This window comes from Triticum aestivum, chromosome 2A (genome assembly GCF_018294505.1).
Source record: "Triticum aestivum cultivar Chinese Spring chromosome 2A, IWGSC CS RefSeq v2.1, whole genome shotgun sequence".
In the NCBI taxonomy this organism is placed as follows: Eukaryota; Viridiplantae; Streptophyta; class Magnoliopsida; order Poales; family Poaceae; genus Triticum; species Triticum aestivum.
The window spans coordinates 411,426,279-411,442,539 of NC_057797.1; the positions used below are offsets into that span (position 1 = coordinate 411,426,279).

General features: G+C 44.2%; 1 protein-coding gene across 1 annotated transcript; it reads left to right on the top strand.

Annotated features, from left to right (window-relative positions):
* The first annotated feature begins 4,257 nt into the window (after positions 1-4,257).
* Positions 4,258-10,720, top strand: LOC123191694 (translation initiation factor IF-2). The gene is made up of 3 exons (XM_044604338.1): positions 4,258-4,268; positions 7,433-7,904; positions 10,618-10,720. Exons 1-3 carry the CDS (start codon positions 4,258-4,260, stop codon positions 10,687-10,689), a joined length of 555 nt encoding a protein of 184 aa, XP_044460273.1. The 3' UTR covers positions 10,690-10,720.
* The last annotated feature ends 5,541 nt before the right edge of the window (positions 10,721-16,261 follow it).

Genomic DNA, 16,261 nt, shown 5'->3' on the forward strand with positions numbered 1-16,261 from the left:
GCCATGGCCGACGCTTTGCGTCCGAGAGCAAGCCCGCCTGCCCATCCCCGCGCCTTTGCTCCTCGCAGTGCGCCCATAGCAGCTCCTCATCGCGCCTTGCCTTGCGCTCGGCTGTGCCTCCACGCACGCGTCCGCCCCCGTGTTGCCGTGCTCCCGGCCGCCCCTGCGAGCCGCCACAGCCTGCTCCTGCGCTGCTGCTGCTACTTACTTCTCTACTTGTTGTTGCTATGCGTTGCTACTAGCTCGGCTGCTGCATCCTACTACTGTCGCTGCTTACTGTACTTTGTAGTTACTAGCTAGCTTCTCTAGTTTTACAATGACTAACACTTTAGACAGTTCCTAAACGATGGCTAACCAACTACTAACTTGGGCAAAAATAATATGAGTAGAAAGTTTGCATGACGAACTCCATTTTATTCCACTGGACCAAATCCCTTCGATGCCTGGATTAAATCCTATCAAAATCGCAAAATGCTCTTTTTTGTTAAAAGGAAATAGAAGTAACTCCTAGCTAGGTGCTCTGTGTGTGTATTTTGTAGGTGTGTGTGATGTATGTACAGCGTGTGTGTGGCCGGTGTGCCCATGTGTGTAGGGCTGCCCCAAAGCAGCGTGTGTGTGTGTGCTGTGTAGGTGTGTGTGTGTGTGATATTTGTGCAGCGTGTGAGTGTGTGTGGCCGATGTGCCATGTGTGTGGGGCTGCCCCAAAATTAGTTTAGGTCTAGTTTAATTAGATGGATTAGTTTCAGGATTATTTTTGCTTCTTAGCTAGTTTTATTAGTGCTAAGTTACTCTAGTAGTAGATGACATGTAGGCCCTCTTTTTAAATAAGTTAGGTTTAGAGTCTATGACATGTGGGCCACACATCCCCTTTTGACTAGTCAAATTGACTTAGTCAACCCGAATTAGAATAATATGTTAATTCTAGAAAATAAATTAAACTTTAAAAATCAATATAAAATAATCCGTAACTCGGATGAAAATACCATGTACATGAAAGTTGCTGAGAACGACGAGACGAATTCAAATACGCAGTCCGTTCGTTCGCCACACATCCCTAGCATAGCGAACACGCAACTTTCTCCCTCCGGTTCATCTGCCCGAAAACGCGAAACACCGAGGATACTTTCCCGGATGTTTCCCCCCTTCGCTGGTATCACATATCCTTGCGTTACGTCACCCTTAGCACAACGTATTGCCGCGTCTTGCTTTGTGTTACATTTGATTGCTCTGTTATTTATTGTGTTCCCCCTCCGTTACTTCTTTTCGGTAGGCTTCGAGACCGTTGCCGATACCCCTGTGATCGGCTACATCGACGATGACCCCTCTCTCTTGTCAGAGCAACCAGGCAAGCCCCCTCTTTGATCACCAGATATCGCCTACTCTTCTCTCTACTACTTGCATTAGAGTAGTGTAGCATGTTATTGCTTTCCGTTAATCCTATTCTGATGCATAGCATGTCTTTACTACTACTGTTGTTACCTTTACCTGCTATCCTAATGCTTAGTATAGGATGCTAGTGTTCCATCAGTGGCCCTACATTCTTGCTCGTCTGCCATGCTATACTACTGGGTCGTGATCACTTCGGGAGGTGATCACGGGCATATTCGATATACTTTATACTGTTAAATTACTTATGATACTGTTCGGAGTTAGGGGCTGAAGGGGCAGGTGGCTCCATCCCGGTAGAGGTGGGCCTGAGTTCCCGACGGCCCCGACTGTTACTTTGTGGCGGAGCGACAGGGAAGTTGAGACCACCTAGGAGAGAGGTGGGCCTGACCCTGGTCGGCGTTCGCGGTTATTTCAAGATAACACATTTAACGAGATCTTGGTATTTGATCTGAGTCTGTCCACTGGCCTATACGCACTAACCATCTACGCGGGAACAATTATGGGCACTCGACGTCGTGGTATCAGCCGAAGCCTTCGTGACGTCAGCGACTGAGCGGCGCGCGCCGGATTGAACTGGAACGCCTGCTAGGCTAGGTCTGCTTCCGCCGCGTTCGCAACGTGCAGGTGTGCAATGGGCGATGGGCCCAGACCCATGCGCCATAGGATTTAGACCGGCATGTTGACCTCTCTGTTGTGCCTAGGTAGAGTTGCGACGTGTTGATCTTCCGAGGCCAGGCATGACCCAGAAAAGTGTGTCCGGCCAAATGGGATCGAGCGTGTCGGGTTATGTGGTGCACCCCTACAGGGAAGTTAATCTATTCGAATAGCCGTGATCTTCGGTAACAGGACGACTTGAAGTTGTACCTTGACCTTATGACAACTAGAACCAGATACTTAATAAAACACATCCTTCCAAGTGCCAGATACAACCGGTGATCGCTCTCACAGGGCGGCGAAGGGAGGGTCATCGGTTAGGATTATGCTATGCGATGCTACTTGGTGAACTTACCATCTACTCTCTTCTCCTGCTACAAGATGGAGGTTACCAGAAGCGTAGTCTTTGATAGGACTAGCTATCCCCCTCTTATTCCGGCATTATGCAGTTCAGTCCACATATGATACCCCTTTTTCCATTTGATACCAATGCATACATATGTAGTGTAGCTCCTTGCTTGTGAGTACTTTGGATGAGTACTCACGGTTGCTTTGCTCCCCCTTTCCCCCCTTTCTGTACCCGGTTGTTGCGACCAGATGATGGAGTCCAGGAGCCAGAGGATCCCGAGGATGATTCTACGTGGAGTTCGACTTCCAGGAGTAGTTTAGGAGGATCCCAGGCAGGAGGCCTGCGCCTCTTTCGATCTGTATCCCAGTTTGTGCTAGCCTTTTTAAGGCAAACTTGTTTAACTTATGTCTGTACTCAGATATTGTTGCTTCCGCTGACTCGTCTATGATCGAGCTCTTGTATTCGAGCCCTCGAGGCCCCTGGCTTGTAATATGATGCTTGTATAACTTATTTTATTTGTAGAGTTGTGTTGTGATATCTTCTCGTGAGTCCTTGATCTTGATCGTACATGTTTGCGTGTATGATTAGTGTATGGTCAAATCGGGGGCGTCACAAGTTGGTATCAGAGCCGACTGCCTGTACGAATCCCTCTTCCACACTCCTTTGCGAAAGTTGAGTCTAGTCGTTACAAAACTTTTACTAACATGGCTGTGCGCCTTACGGGCCCACGTCGCCATTGGGTGGTATTAGGATCTTTTACTCCTTGTCTATACTCTGGGACTCTGATCTCTCTTCTATTCGGGTTAAATGAATTTTGCTAAATCTAACATTAGGAGCTCGTCATCACTTTCACCCGGAGAGCCTTTTATTACTGATGATCGTCTGCTGCACGTGAAGACCCTGAAGATACGCTTCGCTGTTAACCCGAGAACTTGTGTTCATCGCGTTTGCAATTCCCCTTTCACCGTCAACCCTTATGGATAACTACTTGCAGTTGTTATTCTTACATTCATCCCCAGTTGGTCTTGTTATTACAAGATACCCCGAAATACTCGTCGTTGTTTTGATAATCCTTTGAGCTTACTGCCTTGCTGTTCTTTGTCACCTGAATAACCCTATGGATAATTCTCGCACTTATCGAGTATCCGCTCACCCCCAGTTGTTCATGTGTTTCACAATGGTCTTCGAAATACTATTCGGTCCTCCAAGAATCCTTAGTAGCTTATTGCTCTGCAATACTTGTCTGCTTGCATTTTGGATGCTTTCCATATGTCTGGCAATATTTGTTAGTATCCTTAGACACCGTAATTTTGATCCTAATGATTCAACATGAGTGCGAATGCACGCAATTATCAGTTGATCCTTTTAAATTATCTTTCTGGCTCAGACATCGTTTTTGAACATGAGCTTGTTCTTGACCAATCTGTTTGCCGTCAATTGTACCCTTAGGTCTATTGAACTTATCCACCCTTGATCAGAGCGTCTACTTCTGATCCTTCTATTTGGGAATCATAATTCCTTTGATAACTAAGCATCAAATCATTCAGGTGTTCTATAATCTGAGGCCCTTGCATCCTATCTTCAACTGATTGTGTGCCGATGCTCACATCAGCTCTGCTATGGACCGTCAGATCCTTTATTGGTTTACCATTCAAAAGTGTCATCCTTATTCAATAAGCTTGTGAGCCTTTCCTCGGATACATAATGCTTTTGGTGAATTGTATCCTCTGTTTTCTTAACCATGCTCTGTTTTCGAGCTGGTGGTATTTACGATTGAAGCTTGTGGTATATGATTCCACGATACCCTGACGGGTTGAACCTATGCGTTTCTTAATCTGTGTGAACCCGAAAGTTTTTCACGGGTCATGCTCCTCTGGTAATTCACCAGGTAGGTTTTTGACACTGAAATCATTTTTAACTAGAGCAGTGAATGAAAGTTATTGCATTGAAGGAGTGGGAGTCGATCTTGAACCTTGCGTTCATGCCCATGGACACGATGTAGATCTTATCATTAAAGCTTCTCTTAAATTAATTATTCCTTTGGTATAAGTTCATCTTATATCTGGGATCTGACCTTTTGCAATCGTGGTTTCGACCATGTTCTCCTTTAAATACCATTTCTCGTGCAAATTTAAGCACTTGTCTTCTGCGGAGTAATACCCTAGTCCAACCTCTACTTTGATTTGTCGTCGAGTATTACCCCCCTGGTATCTCAAGATTATTATGGAACTGCATAACTTCTTATGAGTTCTTCATCAAGTGCTACATTCTCATTGATTCCAATTTTTCATAGGTTCTGAGTTGTTAGTCGTTCAAGAACACCGGTAAGTGAACCGATTCCGCACTCTGGTTCGATAACTCTAAGTAAGCTTCATTGCTTATGAGTTTAATAATCCTTCAAGTCATTCCAAGCCTGATCGGCTATATCATTATCGTGCTAAATTTTAACTGTGCTACCCGGTCCTTAATCCCGGAGCACAACTTTCGATATGAGCTAAGCTTACGTCGACTTTCCACGTTAGATCTTTTTGCCTTGAACAACAAGCTGGATTCCGAGTTTGTGGCGTACTCGTGGTTCCAATAACTTTTTGCTTCATCATTCCTTTGACTTGATGTCATCGCCGACCGATTACATCTCCATGAAACCTCTCGACAGAATTTTTCATGATCATCATCACCATTCTTTTCTTGGTCCCCGTGTTGTTTCTAATCAGAATACCGACAAATGGTCTGTGATGTGTAAATTCTAAACTTCTAGCAACCCTATTGCTTTGAAGTTATTGGTCTATAGTTTCATGCTACGTCTATGGCTTATTGAATCATCATTCGAACATTGATCGTGCTACCTAGCCCATATTTCGGGTGCGCATTTCAACCAATGTTTAACTGTGTATGTTTTCCTTGAGCATACATCATTAAGTCATTTGATCTAGCTTATGTTATCTCCTTGTTCACATAGTTGTGGAAATCCATCTTTTTGGAAATCTCAATGGATTGTCGCTGAGTCAATCAGTCACCTCCTCACCTCTCCTTGATTTAATGGTGAACCCTTGTTCGGAACTCGCTTCCATAGTTCATTTCCCGACAACCTTACAATGTCATCTCGACAATTTGTGTTGCATCTTTCTTCTCAAGCATCCTAAGTCTGAGTTATCCTGACACCAATCAGATCTGAATCTCGGTCAGATATGATGGTTGGAACATATTTCCAGGAGTTATAACATCTTTATATGACCCGGTAAGGTGATGTCATGCCTAGCACACCTGGCCGGAGGACTTATGGTTATAGTTCATCCTTTTTAGCAAGGTTATCCATTCTTCCCTGAGGAAATTGTAAGGCTTATTCTACAAGTTGTTCCTGATGGATCCCTTGAGTATCCAAAATCCGACCTTTGCCTGTTGACCATGTCCATGCTATCTCGAAGCATGTCTGTGGTACTCCGATTTTCAATAAGAGCATTTTAAGCACAATGCTAAATTCTCTTTATCAATTATCCAAACACCGTTGTATGGGTAATCTCATGAAATTTCTCTCCCCTTTCCTAAAGGGTTTTCTACGTTATATCCTGTCATGGCTATCATGCTCTGTTTGTCCTTGGGAAGGATATACCCCCTGAAATTTGTGTTTAAACACATTTTCCTTTCCATTGTTCTGTTTAATATGAGGATCACCTTTTCCTTTCCATTGTTTTGTTTACCCTTTCTGATGACCTATATGATCTAAGCAGTAATGTTCTTTTGTTTATGTAAACACCTTGGTGTACAACCGTGTCAGTAAGACCCTGTTGCTTTTGTTGATAGCATTCCGGTAACCACCGATGGACGAGAACTTTGCCTAATGGTCCGCCTCGTTCAATGAGCAGGAAAATGGTTCTCTTCGTCCCTCGCCCTTGGTATCGACATTGTTGCCAACATAACTGATAGGCTACCCTCTGACATGTCTTGCTATCATGACCGTGCAAGATGTCAATATCCTTCCTACTTTTAACCACATGGTGGGCCCATAACCCATAGTTCCACATGATCGAAACCTAACTCTCATGTACATCCCTGTTTCGAAGTTATCCCTTGCACTTCGTTTCGTATGTAATTCGCGAGCCACCCTCCTAGTGATCAATTCTGGTATCGGACACAATACTTATTCTCGTTGCTCTGAACCCCTTTCACACTCTGATTCAGGCAATAAACGATTGCCTATCCGCTCGAAACTTCTTATTGCACCGTCTTACTTGCTCTCGATGTTTTCTTAAGTTGCAATTCGAGAGTTACTTTCCGCCACCTTCCCTGGTGTTATCTACCGGCTAAGCAACCTTGTAGAGGCATGTTCTTCCGAAGTTACCCCTTAGCATTATCGTAAGTACGGCGGAGTTCCTGAAGAAAGGACGACAACCTCATCATGATGCATTGATGCATAGGAATGAAGACATCAGCACTATGGATCGACCACTTCGAGAAGAGCAACCAAGACCGAGAAGATCTGTTAGCATTTCGTAACTAGACCTTCCCCCCCCCCCTTCTCAACCTCTTAAATCTCGGGACGAGATTTCTTGTAGTGGAGGAGAATTGTGACGCCCGGATAATTTAGCTACAGTGACCCTCCACTAATGATGCCAAGTCATCACTACTATGCCCTAAGAAAAACAATTCAGAAATATTTCAAACCAAATTCAAATTTAAAGTAAAGTCAAACAATAAATATTTTCCAAATGTCAAAACAAAAATGTTCGCGTTATTCTATAAATTCCTCTGATCATTGAAATGTTGAAACCAACTTCATCTGGGTCACAAATAAATTCTTAGGAAATTAATAAGTGGTCCAGCAGCAAATAAAATGGTCTTTTCAAAATAAACGATTATTCATACAATTCAAGTTGACCTCAAACTTTGTGAGTCTCTTCAAAATATTGCATAGAATTTAGGTGCCAATTTGTAACATTTAACAAAAATCACTTAGTTGCTAAATTTAATAAAAGTAAAGAATAAAATAGAAAAATAGAATACAAAACCTAACTACTGTTGGGCTGGACCTCAAGTGTGCAGGAGCAGGCCCAGTCCAACTGGGGTCATCCCCAATCTCGCTATAGGAGCAGGGAGCCGTGGCGGGCATCCATGGCGCCCCAGCCAGGTGTCGGCTATCCCGCGGCTCCCCCTGTTGGTTAAGGGCGCCCCCAGCAGGCTCCGTCCCCTCTGGAACCCTAGCCCCCAAATCCCCCATCTCCCTCTCCCTCGCCCGCTCTCTTCGCCCCGCGCGGGATCGCCGCGTCACCACCGCTGCGTCGTCGTCACCACGACCAACGAGCTCTCCGCCGCGGGAGAACCTACCAGGAGCCCCGCGTCGTTCGTCCACACCGTCCTCGCCCGCAAGCTCGAGCCGCGGAGGTCGTCATCGCCCGATCGGGCATCTTCCCCTGTTTCGGTCGCTGCCGTCTCGCCGCGTCGTTCAGCTCCTCCGGTCCTCCCCGAGCCTCTCCGGCCTGTCCCCGGCCTCCCCGAGAATACCATCCGCCCCCTGGTGAGCTCCTCTCCCCATCCCCCTCTTTTACTTGCTCGATCCGTCACCGTATTGTCGTCCTCGCAAGCCTGGCCGCCATGGCCGACGCTTTGCGTCCGAGAGCAAGCCCGCCTGCCCATCCCCGCGCCTTTGCTCCTCGCAGTGCGCCCATAGCAGCTCCTCGTCGCGCCTTGCCTTGCGCCCGGCTGCGCCTCCACGCACGCGTCCGCCCCCGTGTTGCCGTGCTCCCGGCCGCCCCTGCGAGCCGCCGCAGCCTGCTCCTGCGCTGCTGCTGCTACTTACTTCTCTACTTGTTGTTGCTATGCGTTGCTACTAGCTCGGCTGCTGCATCCTACTACTGTCGCTGCTTACTGTACTTTGTAGTTACTAGCTAGCTTCTCTAGTTTTACAATGACTAACACTTTAGACAGTTCCTAAACGGTGGCTAACCAACTACTAACTTGGGCAAAAATAATATGAGTAGAAAGTTTGCATGACGAACTCCATTTTATTCCACCGGACCAAATTCCTTCGATGCCTGGATTAAATCCTATCAAAATCGCAAAATACTCTTTTTTGTTAAAAGGAAACAGAACTCCTAGCTAGGTGCTCTGTGTGTGTATTCTGTAGGTGTGTGTGATGTGTGTACAGCGTGTGTGTGGCCGGTGTGCCCATGTGTGTAGGGCTGCCCCAAAGCAGCATGTGTGTGTGCGTGTGCTGTGTACGTGTGTGTGTGTGATATTTGTGCAGCGTGTAAGTGTGTGTGGCCGATGTGCCATGTGTGTGGGGCTGCCCCAAAATTAGTTTAGGTCTAGTTTAATTAGATGGATTAGTTTTAGGATTATTTTTGCTTCTTAGCTAGTTTTATTAGTGCTAAGTTACTCTAGTAGTAGATGACATGTAGGCCCTCTTTTTAAATAAGTTAGGTTTAGAGTCTATGACATGTGGGCCACACATCCCCTTTTGACTAGTCAAATTGACTTAGTCAACTCGAATTAGAATAATATGTTAATTTTAGAAAATAAATTAAACTTTAAAAATCAGTATAAAATAATCCGTAACTTGGATGAAAATATCATGTACATGAAAGTTGCTGAGAACGACGAGATGAATTCAAATACGCAGTCCGTTCGTCCGCCACACATCTCTAGCATAGCGAACATGCACCTTTCCCCTTTCGGTTCATCTGCCCGAAAACACGAAACACCGAGGATACTTTTTCGAATGTTTCCCCCCTTCGCTGGTATCACATATCCCTGCGTTACGTCACCCTTAGCACAACGTATTATCGCGTTTTGCTTTGTGTTACATTTGATTGCTCTATTATTTATTGTGTTCCCCCTTCGTTACTTCTTTCCGGTAGGCTTCGAGACCGTTGCCGATACCCCTGTGATTGGCTACATCGACGACGACCCCTCTCTCTTGCCAGAGCAACCAGGCAAGCCCCCATTTGATCACCAGATATCGCCTACTCTTCTCTCTACTGCTTGCATTAGAGTAGTGTAGCATGTTATTGCTTTCCGTTAATCCTATTCTGATTCATAGCCTGTCCTTGCTACGACTGTTGTTACCTTTACCTGCTATCCTAATGCTTAATATAGGATGCTAGTGTTCCATCAATGGCCCTACACTCTTGTCCGTTTGCCATGCTATACTACTGGGCTGTGATCACTTCGGGAGGTGATCACGGGCATATTCGATATACTTCATACTGTTACATTACTTATGATACTGTTCGGAGTTGGGGGCTGAAGGGGCAGGTGGCTCCATCCCGATAGAGGTGGGCCTGGGTTCCCGACGGCCCCGGCTGTTACTTTGTGGCGGAGCGACAGGGAAGGTTGAGACCACCTAGGAGAGAGGTGGGCCTGACCCTGGTCGGCGTTCGCGGTTATTTCAAGATAACACATTTAACGAGATCTTGGTATTTGATCTGAGTCTGGCCACTGGCCTATACGCACTAACCATCTACGCGGAGGCAGTTATGGGCACTGGACGTCGTGGTATCAGCCGAAGCCTTCGTGACGTCAACGACTGAGCGGCGCGCGCCGGATTGGACTGGAAAGCCTGCTAGGCTAGGTCTGCTTCCGGCCGCGTTCGCAACGTGCAGGTGTGCAATGGGCGATGGGCCCAAACCCCTGCGCCATAGGATTTAGACCGGCGTGTTGACCTCTCTGTTGTGCCTAGGTAGGGTTGCGACGTGTTGATCTTTCGAGGCCGGGCATGACCCAAAAAAGTGTGTCCGGCCAAATGGGATCGAGCGTGTTGGGTTATGTGGTGCACCCCTACAGGGAAGTTAATTTATTCGAATAGCCGTGATCTTCGGTAACAGGACGACTTGGAGTTGTACCTTAACCTTATGACAACTAGAACCGGATACTTAATAAAACACATCCTTCCAAGTGCCAGATACAACCGGTGATCGCTCTCACAGGGCGGCGAAGGGAGGGTCATCGGTTAGGATTATGCTATGCGATGCTACTTGGTGAACTTACCATCTACTCTCTTCTCCTGCTGCAAGATGGAGGTTACCAGAAGCGTAGTCTTTGATAGGACTAGCTATCCCCCTCTTATTCTGGCATTATGCAGTTCAGTCCACGTATGATACCCCTTTTTCCATTTGATACCAATGCATACATATGTAGTGTAGCTCCTTGCTTGCGAGTACTTTGGATGAGTACTCACGGTTGCTTTGCTCCCCCTTTCCCCCCTTTCTGTACCCGGTTGTTGCGACCAGATGATGGAGTCCAGGAGCCAGAGGATCCCGAGGATGATTCTACGTGGAGTTCGACTTCCAGGAGTAGTTTAGGAGGATCCCAGGCAGGAGGCCTGCGCCTCTTTCGATCTGTATCCCAGTTTGTGCTAGCCTTTTTAAGGCAAACTTGTTTAACTTATGTCTGTACTCAGATATTGTTGCTTCCGCTGACTCGTCTATGATCGAGCTCTTGTATTCGAGCCCTCGAGGCCCCTGGCTTGTAATATGATGCTTGTATGACTTATTTTATTTGTAGAGTTGTGTTGTGATATCTTCCCGTGAGTCCTTGATCTTGATCATACATGTTTGCGTGTATAATTAGTGTACGGTCAAATCGGGGGCGTCACATAGGTGGAGGGGGACCACGTGGGGTCCACGAGGTAGGGGGCGTGCTTCAAGAGGTGGGCGCGCCCTGGACCCTCGTGGCCAGGTGGTGAGGCCCCCTAGTGTGTTCTCAGTGCCAATAATTCTTAAATATTCTAGAAAAAATCATATAAAATTTTCGGGACATTTGGAGAACTTTTATTTTTGGAGTATTTTTTTATTGCAAGGATAATTCAGAAAACAGACAAAAAATACTATTTTTGTTTTATTTAATCTAAATAATAGAAAGTAAAAGGAGGGTACAGAGAGTTTTGCTTTCTAACTTCATCCATCTCATGCTCATCAAAAAGAATCCACTAACAAGGTTGATCAAGTCTTGTTAATAAACTCTTTTCGAATAATATGAAATTGGAGAATTTTCGAATAACACTAAGTTACCTCAACAGGGATATGCACATCCCCAACAATAAGAATATCATATTTCTTTTTAACAGTAGGAAGAGGGAATTTAAAACCACCAATAGTAATCGTCGAAATTTTTTCAATAGAATTGATACTGTGGATTTGAGGTTGTTTCCTCGAAAAGTGTACCGTATACTCATTACCATTAACATGAAAAGTGACATTGCCTTTTTTGCATATCAATAACATCCCCTATAGTATTTAAAAAGGATCTACCAAGAATAATAGACATACTATCGTCCTCAGGAATATTAAGAATAACAAAGTCCGTTAAAATAGTAACGTTTGCAACCACAACAGGCACATCCTCACAAATACCGACATGTATAGTAGTTGATTTACCAGCCATTTGCAAAGATATTTCAGTAGATGTCAACTTATTCAAATCAAGTCTACGATATAAAGAGAGAGGCATAACACTAACACCGGCTCCAAGATTACATAAAGCAGTTTTAACATAGATTCTTTTAATGGAGCATGGTATAGTTGGTACTCCTAGATCTCCTAGTTTCTTTGGTATTTCATCTTTAAAAGTACAATTGGCAAGTATGGTGGAAATTTCGGTTTCCTATATCTTTCTTTTATTTGTGACAATATCTTTCATGTACTTAGTATAAGGATTCATTTTAAGCATATCACTCAAACACATACTCAAAAAGACAGGTCTAATCATTTCAGCAAAGCGCTCAAAATCTTCAACATTCTTTTTCTTGGATGGTTTAGGAGGAAAAGGCATGGGTATCTGAACCCATGGTTCTTTTTCTTTACCGTGCTTCCTAGCAACAAACTCTCTTTTATCATAACGTTGATTCTTTGATTGTGGGGTATCAAGATCAACAACAGGTTCAATCTCTACATCATTGTCATTGCTAGGTTGAGCATCAACATGAACATCATCATTAACATTATCACCAGGTTCATTTTCATTACCAGATTGTGTTTCAGCATCAGAAATAGAAATATCATTGGGATTCTCAGGTGTGTCAACAACAGGTTCACTAGAAGCATGCAAAGTCCTATCATTTTTCTTTTTCTTCTTCTTAGAAGGACTAGGTGCATCAACATTAGTTCTATGAGAATCTTGCTCAATTCTCTTAGGGTGGCCCTCAGGATACAAAGGTTCCTGAGTCATTTTACCCCCTCTAGTCACAACTCTAATAGCATTATCATTTTTCTTACTATTTTATTCATTAAGCAAATCATTCTGAGTTTTAAGCACTTGTTCTACTTGAGTGATAACCATAGAAGCATGTTTACTAATAAGTTTAAGCTCACCTTTAACTCTAGACATATAATCACTCAAGTGTTCAATCATACAAGCATTATGTTTCAATTGTCTACCAACATAAGCATTGAAGTTTTCTTGTTTAACAATAAAATTATCAAACTCATCCAAGCATTGGCTAGCAGACTTATTACGAGGAATATCACCTTCATTAAATCTATAGAGAGAATTTAACTTTACTACCCGTGTCGGGTTATCAAGACCATGTATTTCTTCAATATGTGGTAAATTCTTAACGTCTTCAGCTTTAATACCCTTTTCTTTCATAGATTTCTTTACCTCTTGCATATCTTCAGGACTGAGAAATAGAATACCCCTTTTCTTTGGAGTCAGCTTAGGAGTTGGTTCAGGAAGTGTCCAATCATTTTCATTACTCAACATATTATTCAATAGTAATTCAGCTTGATCAACAGTTCTTTCCCTGAAAACACAATCAGCACAACTATCCAGGTGGTCTCTGGAAGCATCGGTTAGTCCATTATAAAAGATATCAAGTATTTCATTTTTCTTGAGAGGATGATCAGGCAAAGCATTAAATAATTGGAGAAGCCTCCCCCAAGCTTATGGGAGACTCTCTTCTTCAATTTGCACAAAATTATATATTTCCCTTAAGGCAGCTTGTTTCTTATGAGCGGGGAAATATTTAGCAGAGAAGTAATAAATCATATCCTGGGGACTACCCACACAACCAGGATCAAGAGAATTAAACCATGTTTTAGCATCACCCTTTAATAAAAACGGAAACAACTTAAGGATAAAGTAATCGCGAGTTTTCTCATCATCAGTGAACAGGGTGGCTATATCATTTAATTTAGTAAGATGTGCCACAAAAGTTTCAGATTCATAGCCATAAAAAGGATCAGATTCGACCAAAGTAATTAACTCAGGATCGACAGAGAAATCATAATCCTTATCGGGAATACAAATAGGTGAAGTAGCAAAAGCAGGGTCATATTTCATTCTAGCATTCAAAGATTTTTATTTCAGCTTAGCTAACAGTTTCTTAAGATCATATCTATAATTGCAAGCTAAAAAATATCTAGAGGTTTCTTCATCCATAACATAACCCTCAGGCACAATAGGCAATTCATATCTAGGGGGGGAATCTTCATCATCACTTTCATCAATATTATCAGTTTCAATAATTTCATTCTCTCTAACCCTAGCAAGTTTTTCATCAAGAAATTCACCTAGTGGTACAGTATTATCAAGCATAGAAGTAGTTTCATCATAAGCATCATGCAAATCAGAAGTGGCATCATCAATAACATGCGACATATCAGAATGAATAGCAAGAGTAGGTGTCTCAAGTTTACTCATAACAGAAGGTGAATAAAGTGCAGAGCTAGATGGCAATTCCTTACCTCCCCTCGTAGTTGAGGAAAAGATCTTGGTTCTTTCATCTTTCAAGTTCTTCATAGTAATCAACAGATATAAATCCCAAGTGACTCAAAGAATAGAGCTATGCTCCCCAGCAACGGCACCAGAAAATAGTCTTGATAACCCACAAGTATAGGGGATCGCAATAGTTTTTGAGGGTAGAGTATTCAACCCAAATTTATTGATTCGACACAAGGGGAACCAAAGAATATTGTCAAGTATTAGCAGTTGAGTTGTCAATTCAACCACACCTGGAAAACTTAATATATGCAGCAAAGTAATATGGATGTAACGGTAATGGTGGCAAAAGTAATAGTATTGGTTTTGTAGTGATTGTAACAGTGGCAACGGAAAAGTAACTAAGCAAATATCAATATGTGAAAAACTCGTAGGCATTGGATCAATGATGGATAATTATGTCGGATGTGATTCCTCATGCAACAGTTATAACATAGGGTGACATAGAACTAGCTCCAGTTCATCAATGTAATGTAGGCATGTATTCTGAATATAGTCATACGTGCTTATGCAAAAGAACTTGCATGACATCTTTTGTCCTACCCTCCCGTGGCAGCGGGGTCCTATTGGAAACTAAGGGACATTAAGGTCTCCTTTCAATAGAGTACCGGACCAAAGCATTAACACTTAGTGAATACATGAACTCCTCAAACTACGGTCATCACCGGGAGTGGTCCCTATTATTGTCACTTCGGGGTTACCGGATCATAACACATAGTAGGTGACTATTGACTTGCAAAATAGGATCAAGAACTCACATATATTCATAAAAACATAATAGGTTCAGATCTGAAATCATGGCACTCGGGCCCTAGTGACAAGCATTAAGCATAGCAAAGTCATAGCAACATCAATCTCAGAACATAATGGATATATACTAGGGATTAAACCCTAACAAAACTAACTCGATTACATGATAAATCTCATCCAACTCATCACCGTCCAGCAAGCCTATGATGGAATTACTCACGCACGGCGGTGAGCATCATGAAATTGCCGTGGAGGAAGGTTGATGACGATGATGGCGACAGATTCCCCTCTCCGGAGCCCCGAACGGACTCCAGATCAGCCCTCCCGAGAGAAATTAGGGCTTGGCGGCGGCTCCGTATCGTAAAATGCGATGACTCCTTCTCTCTTATTTTTTCTCCCCGAACGTGAATATATAGAGTTGGAGTTGAGGTCGGTGGAGCTCCAGGGGCCCACGAGGCAGGGGGCGCGCCCAGGGGTGTAGGCATGCCCCCACCCTCGTGGACAGGGTGTGGACCCCCTGGTCTTCATTCTTTCGCCAGTATTTTTTATATATTCCAAAAATATTCTCTGTGAAGTTTCAGGTCATTCCAAGAACTTTTATTTCTGCACAAAAATAACGCCATGGCAATTCTGCTGAAAACAACGTCAGTCCGGGTTAGTTCCATTCAAATCATGCAAGTTAGAGTCCAAAATAAGGGCAAAAGTGTTTGGAAAAGTAGATATGTTGGAGACGTATCAGCTGTCGTGGCTAGAGCATCTAGCTCGGCGAAGTTATCCCCGGGAAGCTCTCCCCCGGCAGAATCCTCTGTGGCTCGTGCCTCGCTGCCGCCCTCGGAAGAGCTCCCATTCCTTAACTTCCCTTTGCCTTTCTCGGCTTTCGCAGCCTTCCCCATTTTTGCGCGGCGGGCATCCTTGTCCTTCGCGACTCTCTTTAGAATATACACTACCTCCGCAACAGAGGTACGTTTATACATTCCCTCTTCGGCCCTGGTGGCCTTCTCCACCAAGGTGCTCAACCACTGGAGCTCTTCATCAAGAGAAGGGAGCTGCCAAGTGCCCGATACTCCCTCAGTGTTGCAATCTGGCATCCACTTCAGTATCTGATCCCGGGCAGAGTGGATGTTCAGGGGAACGACGGTTGCCGAGAGCTTGAACATCTCGAAGCGACCAAATAGCTGGTCGCACAACCAAGCATGGCCATAAATTGACAAGTTATTGGACAGCCCCAACGGTAGCCTCATCCTATCCGCAGCATCGCCATACAGCCACGCAGGCCTATCCCTTTCCTACAGCAGTGAGATATGGTGGAGGAGAAAATCTGCTCCCGCATGCTCGATGGTTAACCCGGCACCCGCGAGTCGGATGATCCTATTAATTGTCAGGCGCAACCTTTCATCAGAAAGGCCC